This window comes from Microcaecilia unicolor, chromosome 1 (assembly GCF_901765095.1).
Source record: "Microcaecilia unicolor chromosome 1, aMicUni1.1, whole genome shotgun sequence".
Lineage (NCBI taxonomy): Eukaryota > Metazoa > Chordata > Amphibia > Gymnophiona > Siphonopidae > Microcaecilia > Microcaecilia unicolor.
The window spans coordinates 339,938,842-339,955,076 of record NC_044031.1 but is presented as its reverse complement, the minus strand read 5'-3'; the positions used below and the strand labels follow the sequence as shown (position 1 = coordinate 339,955,076).

The 16,235-nt window shown below is 42.6% G+C and overlaps 1 protein-coding gene across 4 annotated transcripts in view; it reads right to left on the bottom strand.

The window, feature by feature from the left end:
- C1H5orf22 (chromosome 1 C5orf22 homolog) overlaps positions 1–16,235 on the bottom strand; it is a 142,409-nt gene that overhangs the window by 6,403 nt on the left and 119,771 nt on the right. For 3 of the 4 annotated variants that reach the window (XM_030209181.1, XM_030209198.1, XM_030209191.1), the window contains 2 exons: positions 13,031–13,097; positions 9,680–9,819 (listed from right to left, as the gene is read on the bottom strand). In XM_030209181.1, coding sequence (XP_030065041.1) covers positions 9,680–9,819; positions 13,031–13,097 — 207 coding nt within the window. Of the gene's footprint in view, positions 1–9,679; positions 9,820–13,030; positions 13,135–16,235 lie in introns of those variants that run through there. The other variant, XM_030209206.1, reaches the window with a different exon arrangement.

The window sequence follows — 16,235 nt, the reverse complement described above, 5'->3', positions numbered from 1 at the left end:
CTCCGCTAGTAAATCATTGGCTTCAGAAACATCATACATGGGAGGATTTAAGATGGAGGATTGTTGAATGTATAGATGCTCAGGAGGAGGGTGGGTCAATTAAAAAACTGTTGAATTATAGAGAGCAATTCAATATATTTATGCTTCAAACAGTTACACCGAAGGGCTTGAATGCCGAAATTGAATGGACATCTTTGATTTGAATAGCACCTGGTTCTCCACCGGCAGCAATATAGGATTGGTCCTTTGCTGCCGGTGGAACGCCTTGAGGGGCAGGGCTTAAGAACGTCATGTTGTAGCGGATATTTAATGGGTTAAAAAAAAACGCCGGAGCCATCTTAGCTTATAACTTTTGCTGAGCTGGCGCTATAAGAAACACGGGCTGAGTTTAGCTCAGGTTTTGGATACTCTCTGGATGTAGGTTGAATACTGAAGTCCGGGGAGATCATTAATATCTTTCGATTTACATTGCAGGGGAATGTCCTTGAGACAGCCCATGGTGGGTGAAACATGCATATTGGACAGATGATCCCCTGGGTCCGACAAATGTAATAAATTGAAAAGATAAGTAACGTTAAAGTACATATATATATGGCTTTCTAAAGTTAAGAAAAAAGAAATAAGAAAGAAAAAAAAGAACCGGTGAAGAGTTGGATGTTGTTGAAATTGCTGTATTTTAAAGGGATAGCATTTAACATCACTGAGGTTCTGGGATAAACATATGAATGGATCCTGAAGTATCTGTGATATAACTATGATAGAGAATGTGCTATGAGTTGTGTTTTTTTGAAAAAGGACTTTATTATATCAAAGATCTAAAGGAGATTAAATCTGGATTGTACGGGTAGAAGTATCTAAGTGTAGTTTTAGGCATTATCTGCACTAAGCAGTTTTAACATCAAGCGGTAATAACATTAAGCAGTGTCAGCGTCAAGCAAGCATAGTCAAGCATTATCAGGGACAGACATTATCAACGTCAGCAGTTTCAATATTAAGCTATGACAGTATTAGACAGTGTCAACATCGATCTGTGTCAACATTGAGTGGTTAAACCTGTAAAGCATTTAAGCAATTAAAGGAAGTTTTTCGATATATTGCAAGGTATGTATAAAGCTTTTAAAGTCTGTAAAACATTTAAGCTATTAAAGGAAGTCTTACAACATGTTGTTGAGCATATTAAACATTTGAGGCGTGTGCTGAGAATTTTTAAAGCATTTAAAGAAAATCTTACAACACACTATGGATCATCTCCAGCTGCTAGCGATTAGTCGGTCTTCCTTTTGTCCTGATCGCATACAGGGTGTCAATCAACGGGTCATGCTGTTCTCCTGGGTTGTGTCGAGATGTTTGCAGAGTCGATTCCCTGGGAGTATCGCTGGACTTGTTGCGCTTTGTTCGGGATGTCACTAAGTTGTTCTCGATAGCCTCCACGTGGCTCCCCACGTGGTCGGATCTAGGGCATTGAGATGCTGAATTCGGGCTGTGCTGCAGTCGGGCTCTGGTTCTGGTCCCCCCAAGTCGCTGAATTCGGGCTGTGCTGCAGTCGGGCTCTGGTTCTGGTCCCCCCAAGTTGGCACCTCGTGGTGAACCCTGGGGAGTGTTCGGAGCTCCTCGGTATTCAATCTTCGTTGTCCGCTGTCGGTCCTTTCTATCCGGGATTGCTGGGGATCGGTTCCCCAATGATGCGATCTCACCTCAAGGCAGGGCCGGAGTTAAGCGGCTCTAGTATGTAAGTCAGGTCGTGGAAGGACCCCTTAGAGCTGGTCCTTATTGGGTCAGAAATGTTTGTGGCTGTTCTCCCCGTCTGTCACAATCGTTTTCCTCCAATCTGGTTGGCGTGGGACAAGCTCACCCCGGGTCGTAAGTCCGCCGTGGGTAGGCTAGTCCTTCGCCCGATTCTCAGGCTCGGCTGTTTGTTCCGCCGGCCCATTAGGTAATTCGGTTTCCTCCAATCGTGTCGGCGTGGTACGGGCTTACCCCGGGTCGCAGGTGGGTAGGTTAGTTCCGCGCCCGATTCCCAGGCTCAGGCCACTTTACTTGCCGGCCTGTTGGGTAGTTTAGGGTGACTCACCCTCGGCGGTGGTTGGTTGCAAGCTCGGGTAGCTGGGCGGGTTCGTCCGAGGTTAGGATCCGACTGGGTCCACAGGAAACAGTGGCCTGGGTAGTCTGTACTCCCCGCGTGGGGACTCCTCCGCGTCTCACTCTGACTCACTCCCAGGCCTTCCTGCTGGGGAGCACGTCGGCGGTGCGAGAGTCCCCAGGGTCGGCGAAACCTCAGGGTCGACGAAACTGGCCTCAGGATCGCTGTACCTCCACCGTGAGAAGGCTCCGTGTCCTCATGGGGCATGCACCACGAATGCAAGGCAATGGGGAGCGCTGGAAAGCCGATCTTCGGATCGGTTCTCAGCGGAGCTCCTCACCTTGCATCCTCTTAGTCGGCCATCTTTATTCTGATACTACTGTAATCTGCTCAGTAATTATAATTAGACTATAAATATAATAACTGAAATAAAGATTATAGATAGGCTTATTAATTATGCATGCACATAACCACATTATTTTCCAAGGTGTAGTCAATGTAATTGTACAATGGCTACAGCCAATGCTGTCTTACACAGTCTTTATTTTCCGATTAGGGTCTTCTAAGCTTTCCATTTTCAAGCAATGTTTACATCTACTACTATGCACACCTTTAATTACTTCTGTCTTCCTCGTGTTCTCTTATGTCTTCTCTGTAGTATACAGAGGCCATGGAGCTGCATTTTATTTATTTAGATTTTGCTCACACCTTTTACAGTAGTAGCTCAAGGTGCGTTACATTCAGGCATGCTTCACTGGCCCCAATTCATAAATGAATTCTATTCAAAACCTCTTGTTTACTTTTCCAAATATTATATGGTAAAACATCTGAATTATTGATAAATACAGTTACTGTAACTCTTCCAAGATTGTCGTCATTTCAGTAATTTGATACTTCATCCTCTGATTTTTCAAAACATGCGTTTTCGTAGAATTGCTAATTCACTTTTTTCTGCTATGGGGGTTCACTCTGGAATTCTTTTCAGTCATTTATTGCAACTGAACTACGTTATTTAGCATTCTGGAAGATGGTTAAGACTCTTATTGGAACAATTTTAAAATGTAAGCCAGGTGGTTATTGATGTATGTGTTAATATATGACTGTATTGTTGAATTTCTTTTGTACACTGCAGTGAACCCCTTTTAGGGAAATTAGTGGTCTATAAATACTTTATTGGTATCTCTAGACTTGAGTCTTTCAATTCAGGTTCTCCATCAGTAGACAGATGCATGCATACAGGGAAAGGGAAATGGGACTTGAAATACCGCCTTTCTGTGGTTTTTGCAACTACATTCAAAACGGTTTACATAGTATATACAGGTACTTATTTGTACCTGGGGCAATGGAGGATTAAGTGACTTAGGGTTTATTCTGGAGTGAAACAGATGGCATTTTTGAATAAAGTACGCTGTGTGTCACCTAATATGTAGCTTTCCATTTTCAGGGCTTCGTTTATCTGTAGAGCATGAATGGGATGCAAACATACTGGGCAATAATCTATTTAGGAAGGATAGAGAGGGTTGAAAAGGTGGAGAAGTAGCTCTGTATGTGAGAAATGACATTGAGGCAACTGAAATGTCAGGGGACCTGGGGAAAGGAAGAAGCGATATGGATCACCTTAAAAAGAGATGATAAAACCTCTGTACACGTGGGTGTTGTCTACAGACCTCTGACACAATTGGATGATCTAGATAAAGATCTGGTCACAGATATCCATAAGTTGGGAAAGAAGAGAGAGGTGCTGTTGCTGGGAGATTTCAATCTGCCGGATGTAGATTGGAAAGTTCCATCTGCGGAATCGGAAAGAAGTAGAAAGATCATGGATGCTTTTCAGACAAATGGTGACAGAACCCACAAGGGAGGGAGCGACGCTGGATCTGGTGCTCACAAATGGGGATAGTGTGTCAAATGTCTGAGTGGGTGCCTACCTGGAAAGCAGTGACCATCAAACGGTTTGGTTTGATATGATGGCTAAAGTGGAGGGCGGCCACTCAAAAATCAAAGTCCTGGATTTCAAGCTTGCTGACTTTAGTAAAATGGGGGAACACCTGAGGAAGGAGCTGATGGGATGGGAGGATGAACGAGAAGTGGAAGGACAGTGGTCCAAGCTGAAAGAAGCTATAAATAGGGCCAAAAACATTTATGTAAGGAGAGTAAATAAAAGCAAGAGAAATAGGAAACCGATATGGTTCTCCAAACAAGTGGCTGGGAAAATAAAGACTAAAGAGTTGGCGTTCCTGAAATACAGAAAAACTCAAGAAGAGAAACAAAGGGAGGAATACCGGATGAAACTGAAAGAAGCCAAGAGAGAGATACGTCTGGCGAAAGCGCATGCGGAAGAACAAATGGCTAAAAATGTAAGGAGGGGTGACAAAAATTTCTTCAGGTATATTAGTGAAAGGAGGAAGACTAAAAAGGGAATTGTGAGACTGAAAGATGCTGCGAACCACTATGTAGATAATGATGAAGAAAAAGCAAATTTGCTAAATAGATACTTTTGTTCTGTTTTCACAGAAGAAAATCCTAGAGCAGGACCGCAATGGACTGGCAAAAGTACATATGAGAATGGAGTGGATATAGCACCGTTCACAGAAGAGAGTGTGTATGAACAACTTAAAAATCTAAAGGTGGACAAAGCAGTGGGACTGGACGGGATTCACCCCAGGATATTGAGGGAGCTCAGAGAGGTTCTGGCGGGTCCTCTTAAAGATTTGTTTAATAAATCCTTGGAGACGGGACAGGTTCCGTGGGATTGGAGAACGGCGGAGGTGGTCCCTCTTCACAAAAGTGGTGATAGGGAAGAAGCCGGAAACTACAGGCTGGTAAGCCTCACTTCAATTATTGGAAAAGTAATGGAAGCGATGCTGAAGGAAAGGATAGTGAATTTCCTAGAAGCAAATAAGTTGCAAGATCCGAGACAACATGGTTTCACCAAAGGGAAATCCTGCCAAACGAATCTCATTGAATTCTTTGACTGGGTGACCGGAGAATTAAATCAAGGATGTGCTACGGACGTAATCTACTTAGATTTCAGCAAAGCTTTTGACACGGTCCCCCACAGGAGGCTCTTGAATAAACTAGACAGGCTAAAGATAGGACCCGAAGTGGTGAACTGGATTAGGAACTGGTTAACAGGTAGACGCCAGAGGGTGGTGGTAAATGGAGTTCGCTCAGAGGAGGGAATGGTGAGTAGTGGAGTGCCTCAGGGATTGGTGCTGGGGCCGATTCTATTCAATATATATGTTGAGTGACATTGCCGAAGGGTTGCAAGGTAAAGTTTGCCTTTTTGCAGATGACACCAAGATTTGCAACAGAGTGGACACCCAGGAGGGAGTGGAAAACATGAAAAAAGATCTGCGGAAGCTAGAAGAATGGTCTAACGTTTGGCAATTAAAATTCAATGCAAAGAAATGCAAAGTGATGCATTTAGGGAGTAGAAATCCAAGGGAGATGTATGTGTTAGGCGGGGAGAGTCTGATAGGTACAGACGGGGAGAGGGATCTTGGGGTGATAGTATCTGAGGACCTGAAGGTGACGAAACAGTGTGACAAAGCGGTGGCCGTAGCTAGAAGATTGCTAGGCTGTATAGAGAGAGGTGTGTGACCAGCAGAAGAAAAGAGGTTTTAATACCCCTGTATAAGACGTTGGTGAGGCCCCACCTGGAGTATTGTGTTCAGTTTTGGAGGCCGTATCTTGCGAAGGATGTTAAAAAAATGGAAGTGGTGCAAAGAAAAGCTACGAGAATGGTATTGGATTTGCATTACAAGACATATGAGGAGAGACTTGTTGACCTGAACATGTATACCCTGGAGGAAAGGAGAAACAGGGGTGATATGATACAGACGTTCAAATATTTGAAAGGTATTAATCTGCAAACGAACCTTTTCCGGAGAGGGGAAGGCGGTAGAACAAGAGGACATGAAATGAGATTGAAGGGGGGCAGACTCAAGAAAAATGTCAGGAAGTATTTCTTCACGGAGAGAGTGGTGAATGCTTGGAATGCCCTCCCGTGGGAGGTGGTGGAAATGAAAACGGTAACAGAATTCAAACATGCGTGGGATAAACATAAAGGAATCCTATTCAGAAGGAATAGATCCTCAGGAGCTTAGCCGAGATTGGGTGGTTAGGAGGTGGGGATAGTGCTAGGCAGACTTATACGGTCTGTGCCGTAGCTGGTGGTTGGGATACGGGGATAATGCTGGGCTGACTTATACGTTCTGTGCCAGAGCCGGTGGTGGGAGGCGGGGCTGGTGGTTGGGAGGCGGGGCTAGTGCTGGGCACACTTATACGGTCTGTGCCCTGAAGAGGACAGGTACAAATCAAGGTAGGGTATACACAAAAAGTAGCACATATGAGTTTATCTTGTTGGGCAGACTGGATGGACCGTGAAGGTCTTTTTCTGTCATACTCTACTATGTTAGCATTATTTCTGATTGGCATGCTTTTCTTTTCTCTTTCAACCCCACAATGACATAACAAAGCAGATGGCAGATAAAGACCTGCATGGTCCATTCAGTCTGCTCAACAAGATAAGCTCATAGGATATGGTAGGATGCTATATAACATATGCATACTTGTTCTTCATCTGTCCTTCAAAAAAAAAAAAAAAAACCAGAGGAAGTCCAAAGAAGCCAAAGGGTGGAGAAAAAACACACAGAATGCTGTGCAATCAAGAGAATGAAATAGTTCTTTATTAAAACAATAAAGGTCCCAACACAGACTGTGTTTCGGCCGAATGGCCTGCTTCAGGAGTCCAAAATATCTGTAAAAATTAATGCAGTGTCTGAAAGCCTTAAAAAAAGCCTTAAAAGCACATAAAAGGAACCTTTGCAATATCAGAGGATCCAAATAGTGCAGGCAACCCGCTTGTAGTTTCAGCAACAGAAGAGGGTGCTGCATCCTGACCAGGCACCATGAAGGATCCAACCAAGGAGCTCTGAGCATCACCTAACTCACTGTCCAAATTCTCACCAGTCAGGATGGCAATTCTATAAGTAAGTGCCTTATTGTAGGTATGCTGATGCCATATGGTAAGAACCTATCCTGTAATAGCATCTAGGCATCCAGATTCCTTTATAGAATACTAGCCTAACTCTGCATTGGCACATCTCACATTTAGGCCCATGCAGTTTCACCAGCTGTAGACGTAGTGTAACTAAGCATACCTAATGTGGCAAGAGCATGTATAACATAGAATTCTATATATTACATGCATAACGGAGTCACTTCCATGCTCCGCTCATGAGTTCGCCCCTCTTGCACATGCACACTATAACACTTACACATAATCCTTAAAGAGCAGCACTTAGGATGTTTACACACATTAAATGCTAATTTTTTTGTGCATTTACATGCGAAAGGGGTACATATCCTTGAGCGCTTTGTTATAGAATTGCCCTTCACACGTACAAGAATGTCTAAACAGAGACATCTCTTTGTAACAGGGATTCTGATTGTGGCTTACTAAGATTAGAACTACACTCAAGATGCAACAACCTATCTTCCTCTTCAGCAGGAAGGTAATGACATTGGGCCTTGTTCACTCCAGGCCATAGGCTGTCTGTGGCCCAACTGTTTGGGGAGCTAAAGGGGGCGGGGTTAGGGGTGGGGCCAGGGGTGGAGCTTAAATCCATAATTGTCTGATAACACGCAGAAAAAATAAATAAATAAAAAAGTCACAATTAATACCTTTTATTAAATTTAGATATTAGATATGTATCATATGTCAAAGAATAAAGTGGTTGCTCAAAGCATATTCTAACCACAATCGCTCAACTGCAAAACACTATGCACAACTTTGTCCAAAAACACACTCAGAACCATGTTTGTTAGTAGTAGTAGTAGTATTACACTGGGCAGACCTAATACACCAATATACCACCCATACGGAAAATGCAGACTGTCAACAATATGAAACAAGGGATCATATCATCACAATTCTCATGTAGAGCCACAACACACCCTAATTCATGTTTAATGTGGGATAAAATGCCATAAATAAGTAAATATAAACTTTTAATGTTGAGCACCTGATTCTCAAAGTGGACATATTCCAAACACTATAATGAAAATAAAATGACCTTTTCTACCTTTGTTGTCTGGTGACTTTTTCTGATCATGCTGGCCCAGTATCTGTTCTGCTGCTATCTGTCCTCAGAGCAGGTCAGGAAGTCATCCTCCTTAAATATCTCCCTGGCAACCCAGGACACCTCCAGCCAACCCCCCCCTGCTTTCCCAGCAGTAAGGTAAACAAACCATAAACCAATTTCTACAACTGCTAGAGGGCTTTCACTGCAGCTCCTGCTGTGAGGATGGAGGTAAATCAACAATTTAATCCCCTCAGAGCAGCTGGACTCCACAGCTGATCCATTCTGCTGCAGCAGGGGGGAGGCTTAGCCTCTCCAAGCCTCTTATACCGGGCGCCTATGCTCCAGGCTACAATCATGAGAAAAAAAAACTTGGGGGGGGGGGGGGGGGGGGGCAAAGGGAACAGGAGACCAAAGTAGAACAAGTATGTCTAATCTCTCACTCTGGAACAAGCTCTTCACTGGGGCTCAACTCCTTCCTGAGGAGAAAATTGCCCTCTCTTTGCCAAAACAACCATCTTCTCCCCCTCCAGACAGCGGAATAGCATCCCAAAACCTTGCCACAGTTAACCTGTGGATCCTCTCTAAGTGGAGGAACACTGCAGAGTAGCACTGTCCATCCTATACACTCCAGCTTCCACTGTTGCCTCAGCTGCCCTGAAACTCCTTTTAGAGGCCTCTCTCTATTCCCCATCTATTTCACAGTGCACTTCCCTGGACTTTCTCTTTCTATTTTTATTCATTTTTTTTTTAATAAATGAACTGCTGCAGGGAATGGCTCTCCCCAGACCCTCCATGCCAACCTCAGCCAGCCATCCTCGTCAAGTCTCTGCCCACAGGACCCAAAGAGAAATGCTCCTGATTTCATGTACACAGTCATGATCCCAGGGTACTGCATCCTCTAACTTCTCCTACCAGCAAGCCCCCAACTAAAGGGGGAGGAGAGATGGTAGGGGGAAGACTAAGAAAAGAATATCACTCATTCCCACTCGTAGACACTGAAACAGACCCTGATGGACCTCTGCTAGTAATCCATGTCATGCTATACCAAGGAAAGGATCTGCAGGCCAAGGCTTCTGGCTACAGCCCTCCAAGCTCAACCAGGGGATAGGTTTGTGGACTAATCCCTGGGAGATGGCACTGGCCAAAAGGACTCAACTCTAAGGCCATCTACTCAAAATAGAATACTGGCAGGTTCCAGGCTGCACGACTCCTTATTGTGGTGATGTCACTGCAATGTCCATGTTCTCTGCCTCCATCTTCTGGTTGGGGGAGGGGGCAATAAACCTCTCATTTAGACTAGTCTAGCAAGATGATAAAAAGGTATACTTAAAGAAGCATTCCTTATGACAGTTGCTTGTTCAAGAAATCTGACTACTTGCCACTATTTGGGAGAATAAAAACTGTGAGGATGCATCAGTCTGTTAGTTCTTCTATCAGAAGTTTCTCTATGCTTCCCACAAGTTATTAAGCTTAAGAGGGTATACTGATTTTATTGCCAAAGATGTTTTACCTAGCAACTGTCACAAGCGTTGGCTTTGGTAAATTTTTCAGCAGATGCTTCACAGATTGTACAAGGCCATCAATCTCCAGTTCTGTGCTAACATGATGAGGAAGTTCTGAATAGTCACATGTAAGACCAGCTTGATGAACCTGAAAAATAATGACCCCAAAAGCATTATATCAATATTTATACATAAATGCTGTATAGACACTAAAGACATGAAAGCATAATCGTACAAGTTGCAGCTATTCAGTCATCAACAAACCACTTTAAATTCTTATTAAATATAAGAGGCTTGATAACTTAAGAACTATGAAATGCTTCATATGAAGTATTTAACAGAATGCAACAGACTCTGGTGTGATTTATAATTTGTGCATAAGTGTATGTGTATTTACAGATATAAAAATTCAAAAATGCCACATGCACAAGTGTATGATGCTGTGAATATTTTCTCTAGGTAAAATTCTATCTCGCTGAAAACCTTATTAACCTAGAATAACTCCTGATGGAAATGGATACTGATTTTCAGATTAGTGCCTCAGCAGTTTCTTTCTTTCAATTACTGTCATTAATTCTGTGATCATTCTACTTGAATAATATCATAATAGATCAATTCATTAATTTGAATCTTTTGAGTTGCCTGCAACATATTTTGTAATGATATTTTAGCTATTAACGTTCTACAAGTAAATATGTCTTTTGGATCTAAGAGACTGATCTGCATAAATCCCTCCAACATTTATCAAGCAGAATTCAATGTTATGGTTTATTCAAGGCTTAATGTAATGCTCTTAAGAACCAGTATAACAGAGGGGTGTACAAATAAAATAATAATCAAAATAAAACAGATACAGGACAGGAAATATCCCATGCAGAAGAAATACCATATATTATTATAATACTAGTAAAAGAGGCCCGTTTCAGAGCAAATGAAACGGGTGCTAGCAAGGTTTTCGTCACCAACACTCCCTCCCTCCCTCCGTTGTTCTGCCATTGCTCCGCCCTCGAGGGCGGGGCCCGGAGCGATTTTGGTGGCTTTACCACCACGAACCTTTTTGAAGGAAGTCAGGGCTTGGCTTCACTGACGTCAGTGTCCTCAGAACGTTGAGAGTGAGTTTTATTATAGTAGATCTGTAATTATATTGCATCTGTGTCAAGTACAGGCAGACTCCTGAACCCAATCTACACATTATAGGGAAAAATGTGTGTAAACAGATGGGCCTTGAGTTGAGTTTTAAACTTAATAATACAGGTTCAACTCGAGACCTGAGGGCCAATAAAATACAATGTAGAATGATGAGTGCTTTCCAAATGAGTGCAGACTGAACAAGGCAGGGAAAGAAGCAGATCACTGGCTGAACAAAGATGTTGTATTGGTTTATAAGGACATAACTGTGAACATAAATACATATGGGGCAGCAGAATACAGTATCTTATAGATTATAAGAATTTTACACTGAAAGCAAAATTGGAGAGGAAGCCAGTGATGACACATAAGTAACGGAGATAGATGCCTCAAATAAGGTTGAGTGTATATGATTGCAAGAACCCTGGTGACAAAGCTGGGGACCATTGAAATGAATAGGGCCAAAATGGTATATAAGGAGCAGTTTGAGGGGTATTAGGACAGAAGGAAGGCTACAAGAGAAGGAGGGTGACAGACGTGTCGTGTAATGCTGCTCCATCATATGACTGCCTGATTTGCCTGTATTGCTATTGGTAAGATTGAAATAAACTATCTCCTTATATCTCAGCGAGTCCTTCTGATTATGGAGTTCGTCAATTCCTGGACTGTGTAAGAGCAGTCTGAGGGTGTATGAGATCAGAATAGGTGGTGGGAACACGCAAATTAAATACACAACACACAGAGGGGAATGTCCCTATGCCTGCCTTCTACATGCAGTTGCCTACTGCAGTCACGGTGAAGACAAACAGCAAACTGGTGGAGGATCTTCAGACCACCTAAAATGAGTGAGACAATGGGAGGGAGGGAGGGAGGATAGGGAGACAAGATGGGGCAGTGCACAGTATGGAGAGGAGGGAAGAGATGGGGCAATGTACAGTAAGGGAAGGAGGGAAAAGATTGGGCAAAGCTGGATATGGGAGAGACAGAGCAATGCATTAACTGTGTTAAAATTTTTTAACACAAATTAAACATTTAGGGGTCTATTTAATAAGCCATACTAACAGCTTCCACTCAGCCCTGCCAACACAGCCCATTTAAAGTGCATGAGCTGTGTCGGCTCTAGCGCAAGCCAGCTGTGCTAGCGGCTTAGTAAACCCCAGCATTAATTGCATTATTAATGCATTAAATGTGCAGGCCTACCTAGAATACGATTTTGTTTTCTCTTTTTCCTTTCTCCCCTTCTCTTTGGCACCTGGTTACTTGAAGGCCTTATGTTTAAGTTTGGGGATCACTTTAAAACATATTATGTTTTTTCTTCTATAGCTTTTCACTATTATATGTGAACTGGTGTTTTTTTTTTTTTAATATATTTCTTTTAGTTATCTTACTGGCATCAAATCTGATAAGGAGTGTTTTGGAGGGTTGTTTTTTTTTTTTTTTTTTAAATTTTTGGATAGTACTTTTTTTGGTTTGCTGTGATTCATTGGGTATTATTTTTTCACCATTTATCACAGACCGGTGGATGGTGACCTTTACATAGGTGTACAGCTTTACACAAGGGGTCCTTTACATGTAGAAAACTTTTTTTTTAGATTTCATGTCTTCTTTTTTTTTCAGATTTTTAAGGTGCGCTAGTGTTTTTAGCTTATGCTAACTTTCGAGACACCCATATATTCCTATGGGTGTCTCTAACGTTAATGCAAGCCAATTTTTATTATGCGCTAAAAACACTAGCAAGACTATAGTGCGGCTTAGTAAACTGGGTCCTTATTTGGTTAGTTGTTTTATCCATGTTTGCTTACCTCTTTTTCCCCTTTGTATTCGTTTTGTCCATGCTCCAATTTAAATACCAAAATGCCCAATTTTATGTGAAATGCCGACAGGACCTGATATAGGCTTGATGCCGTAACATGTCAGGCTTTTGATGCAGTTTAAAACTGGCTGGAATTTGACCTCAGGACTTGTGTTTCTGTTGGTTGTTTTTTAAATTCTAAATGAACATGTTTTAGTGGTACAATAAATTTACGTATACATCCTGCTTGTTGTATATTGCAGTGTAATCTGCCTCTTTTTTTCTTGCAACTTAAAGTAACATACCATCTTACTGAGCAGAACTAAACAAATAGTAAGAGAAAAATCTTCCATTTACTTTAAGATATTCAGAATGATAGGTTTACTACAATCACAAATAATATATTAACTATTTATCTAATTTGAAATTCTGATTTTACCATTTCATAGTCTGGTGAATCCATCCGATTTTTTAAACTGTGCACAAGCTGGACAAGAGATTCCATTCTGCAAAAGAATATTGATGCCACTTCAGATGCAGTTTCTAAAATGCATAAAAGTAAAACATAATAGCTTTTTTTTAACAAGACAGTGGGACCAGACTATCCAAGTTTGTATACTGGTAAAGGGTAAACTATTTGAACCTGAAGGGGACCTTTTACTAAAGAATGGTGTGTGCTAATGGACATTAACATATGCTAAATGTTGTGTATCCTATTTTATACATAGGGTGCTAAGCTTCAATAAAAGGGCCACCAAATTTGGATTTTGTCTAGTTCACTTTTCTGTCATCTCTGCTTCTTACTCTGGGGCAATTTTCAAACTTGCCACATCAAGACAAAGTTCACAGGTACATTTTACCTGCAGGCTTTGAAGCAATTTTCAAAGTCATGGAATCATTCCTCTCCCTGTCCTACACATGTCCCAAGAATGCTTCCACTCAATGCAGCTAGAAGTCCATGTGCCATGGAAGAATGCCTGACCTTTTAGATGTATTAAGGATGAGCAATTTCCAGATCATTGATTAATGTAGGTGAAACAACACTTGTGTTGAAAGTGCTCCGAAAAGTGCTCTCCATTAGTGCAACTAAGTGATGAGCGTACGTACATGTGCAATGTAGTGTGCCAAATGTGCAAGTACTATATTTGATTTCCAGCCCTAAAACATCAGAATATTGATAATACTTTATAAATGACACTCATGAACCCTCTGTGCTAAATGCCTTTGCTTCTCCTGCAAAGCACTGTTTATCAGATGTACTTATATCAGCAACCCATGTTGGTTGAGAGTTCTCAGGCGTAACACTAAATAGTATTGCTTCTCACTTATAATGGATGATATTTTTTGTAGACAGCAGGACTGATCAGGCACACAAATGGGATTAATTCAGGGACAATTGTCATGGGACAGCGCCAAGAAGAAACTGATCTCTCAGATCTCAGAATTAGGGTAAAATTCTGAGCTTGTGCAGCCCTTCCTGTGTACACCGGGTCTTCTCAGTTAGTTCCATAGGTCAAGAATTAATGTAACTTCCAGAGAGGTGAGAGGGATTTTGTGCTAGTACATAATGAGAGATAGTGCATTTGATGGAACTGTGCTGGCCAGGGGCGGACCAGCCCTGCCACCACCCCCACCTTTGTTTCCAGCAACCCCCCCCCCCCCCCACACACACACACACACACACTACAGCCCCCGGGCCTACCTTGAAGAGCCCTGGTGGTCTAGTGGCCTCTTCGGGGACAGGAAAGAACCCCACTCTTTCCTGCCTGCCGCCACTTCTTTTTAATGGCTTCCAAGACTTCCTTTGGCAGTCTCATGGGTCTCAGCAGCCATTTTGAAGATGTAGTGGCAGTGGGGAGGAAGAATGGGGTTCTTTTCTGCCCACTAGACCGCCAGGGCCCTTCAAAGTAGGCCTGGGGAGAGCCCACTGAGGCTCCGGGGTAGGAGGAGGAGTAAGTATTGTTCCCACTCCCCACCCCCAGAATCCCTGGGCCCTTGGGCACTGCCTGGTTGCCCATATGGTAAGTCCGCTCCTGGTGCTGGCCAATCTGTCTTTGCAACATCAATATTTCTTGCATTTTTCTTTATGACTAGGCTGCTTCTGGGTCCAAGAAAGCACAAAGGCAGACGGTCTGCAAACTCCAAGATGGAAAATGAACACAGCAGATCATTAAAAGACAAACGGCTGCTCCTGGGCAATAGATAAACTATAGGAAAACTGAGCTGCCCTGAGCTTGGAAGTCAGCCAGTTGTGTGCCTAACTCAGTTCTGCTTGTCCTGGAAAAACTATTGTTTGTCACCTATAACAGGTGTCTATGTGTCTTCACAAAATAGTAGGCACCTCTTAAACTGGGCATCCCCTTACCAAAACTACCTTAAACATGTCTGAAATGTTGGTGTTTTTTAAAATAATCTGCTGGGATAATTATCAGCAGAATATAAGGAGATGATAAATTAGAGGAATTCTTGAAAGAGTATGCTTCTGCTTCTCAAGAGGATCTTGGGGGTGGGGGGGGGGGGGGAGAGAGAAGAAGAAGAAACTCCTAATTCAAATAGTTTTAATGGGGACTTTGAAAGAGCTCAGACCAAAGTGAGGGGGGAGGGCAGAGAATGGCCTTCTTGCGGAGTCAGAAGTAGACGGCAGAGAGACTATTGGACAAGTGCCTCTTTGCCTGTGGATTAAAATGATGTTACATTGGGCTGTTGATATTTAACAGATGGCAAATCTTTGCACTAGCCCTTAAATTGGTTGAAAATCTTGAAAGAACAAACAAGTTCCTCCAGAATACACAGAGAACCAAATGGAGAAATTACTGGCTAGTGTGACTAGTACCAGAGATGTTGCCACTTCAGCCTGCACAGTTGCTACTGCGCAGAGGATGATTCCATCTCAACTGCATAAGAAGAGGACACCTGTGCTGGACTTGCACCCTAAAATAAATCACCCCAAAGACAGCTTGCTGTACTACTCTATATGTGCTGAGAGGCCATAGTGATACACTGACAAAGGAACAAACTGGTCAGTGCGAAAGTTTGGGTATGGTTTCTTTGATGGTGCATGTAGCACAGGAGAGGACTTGCATATCTGCACTTAAGAGAAGTGCTTTTACAGACATTTGTGCTAATACAACCACATTTTTTTCCAGTATTTTGGAAACAACGTTAGAGGATGCCTTCCACTCAGGTCTGTGTGAGCATCTGAAAGATGGCTGTGCTTTGGGCCTGGATACTTCCAAGCAGTATTGCACCAATTTGTATAATACACAGTGCTGCTTCTTTGTAACTGGACTCCTGAAACCACTGTCCAGGGAGATAGAGGCAACTTCCACTGAGAAGGACCTGCTAGAGTGTGCAGGATTCAGCCAAGCTCTGAGGAGATGATAACCTCCTCTCATATGGGAAAAGAGCTGTTTTCTGCCTTCAGTGACTGCAGAGCTGATCCCTCCACAATGCTTGCAACAAGCCTGCTGATATAATCCTAAGACATTTCTAATGACAGAAAAAACAACAACAAAATAAAACCGCTCAACTTTTTTTTTCCAAACCTTGTGAATAAGGGAGAGATTTGTTTTCCCCTTCATTTAGTACAGAAGAAAAAACAAAACTGGGGGGACTGAGGACACTGCTGCATGTGGGAAGAGCTG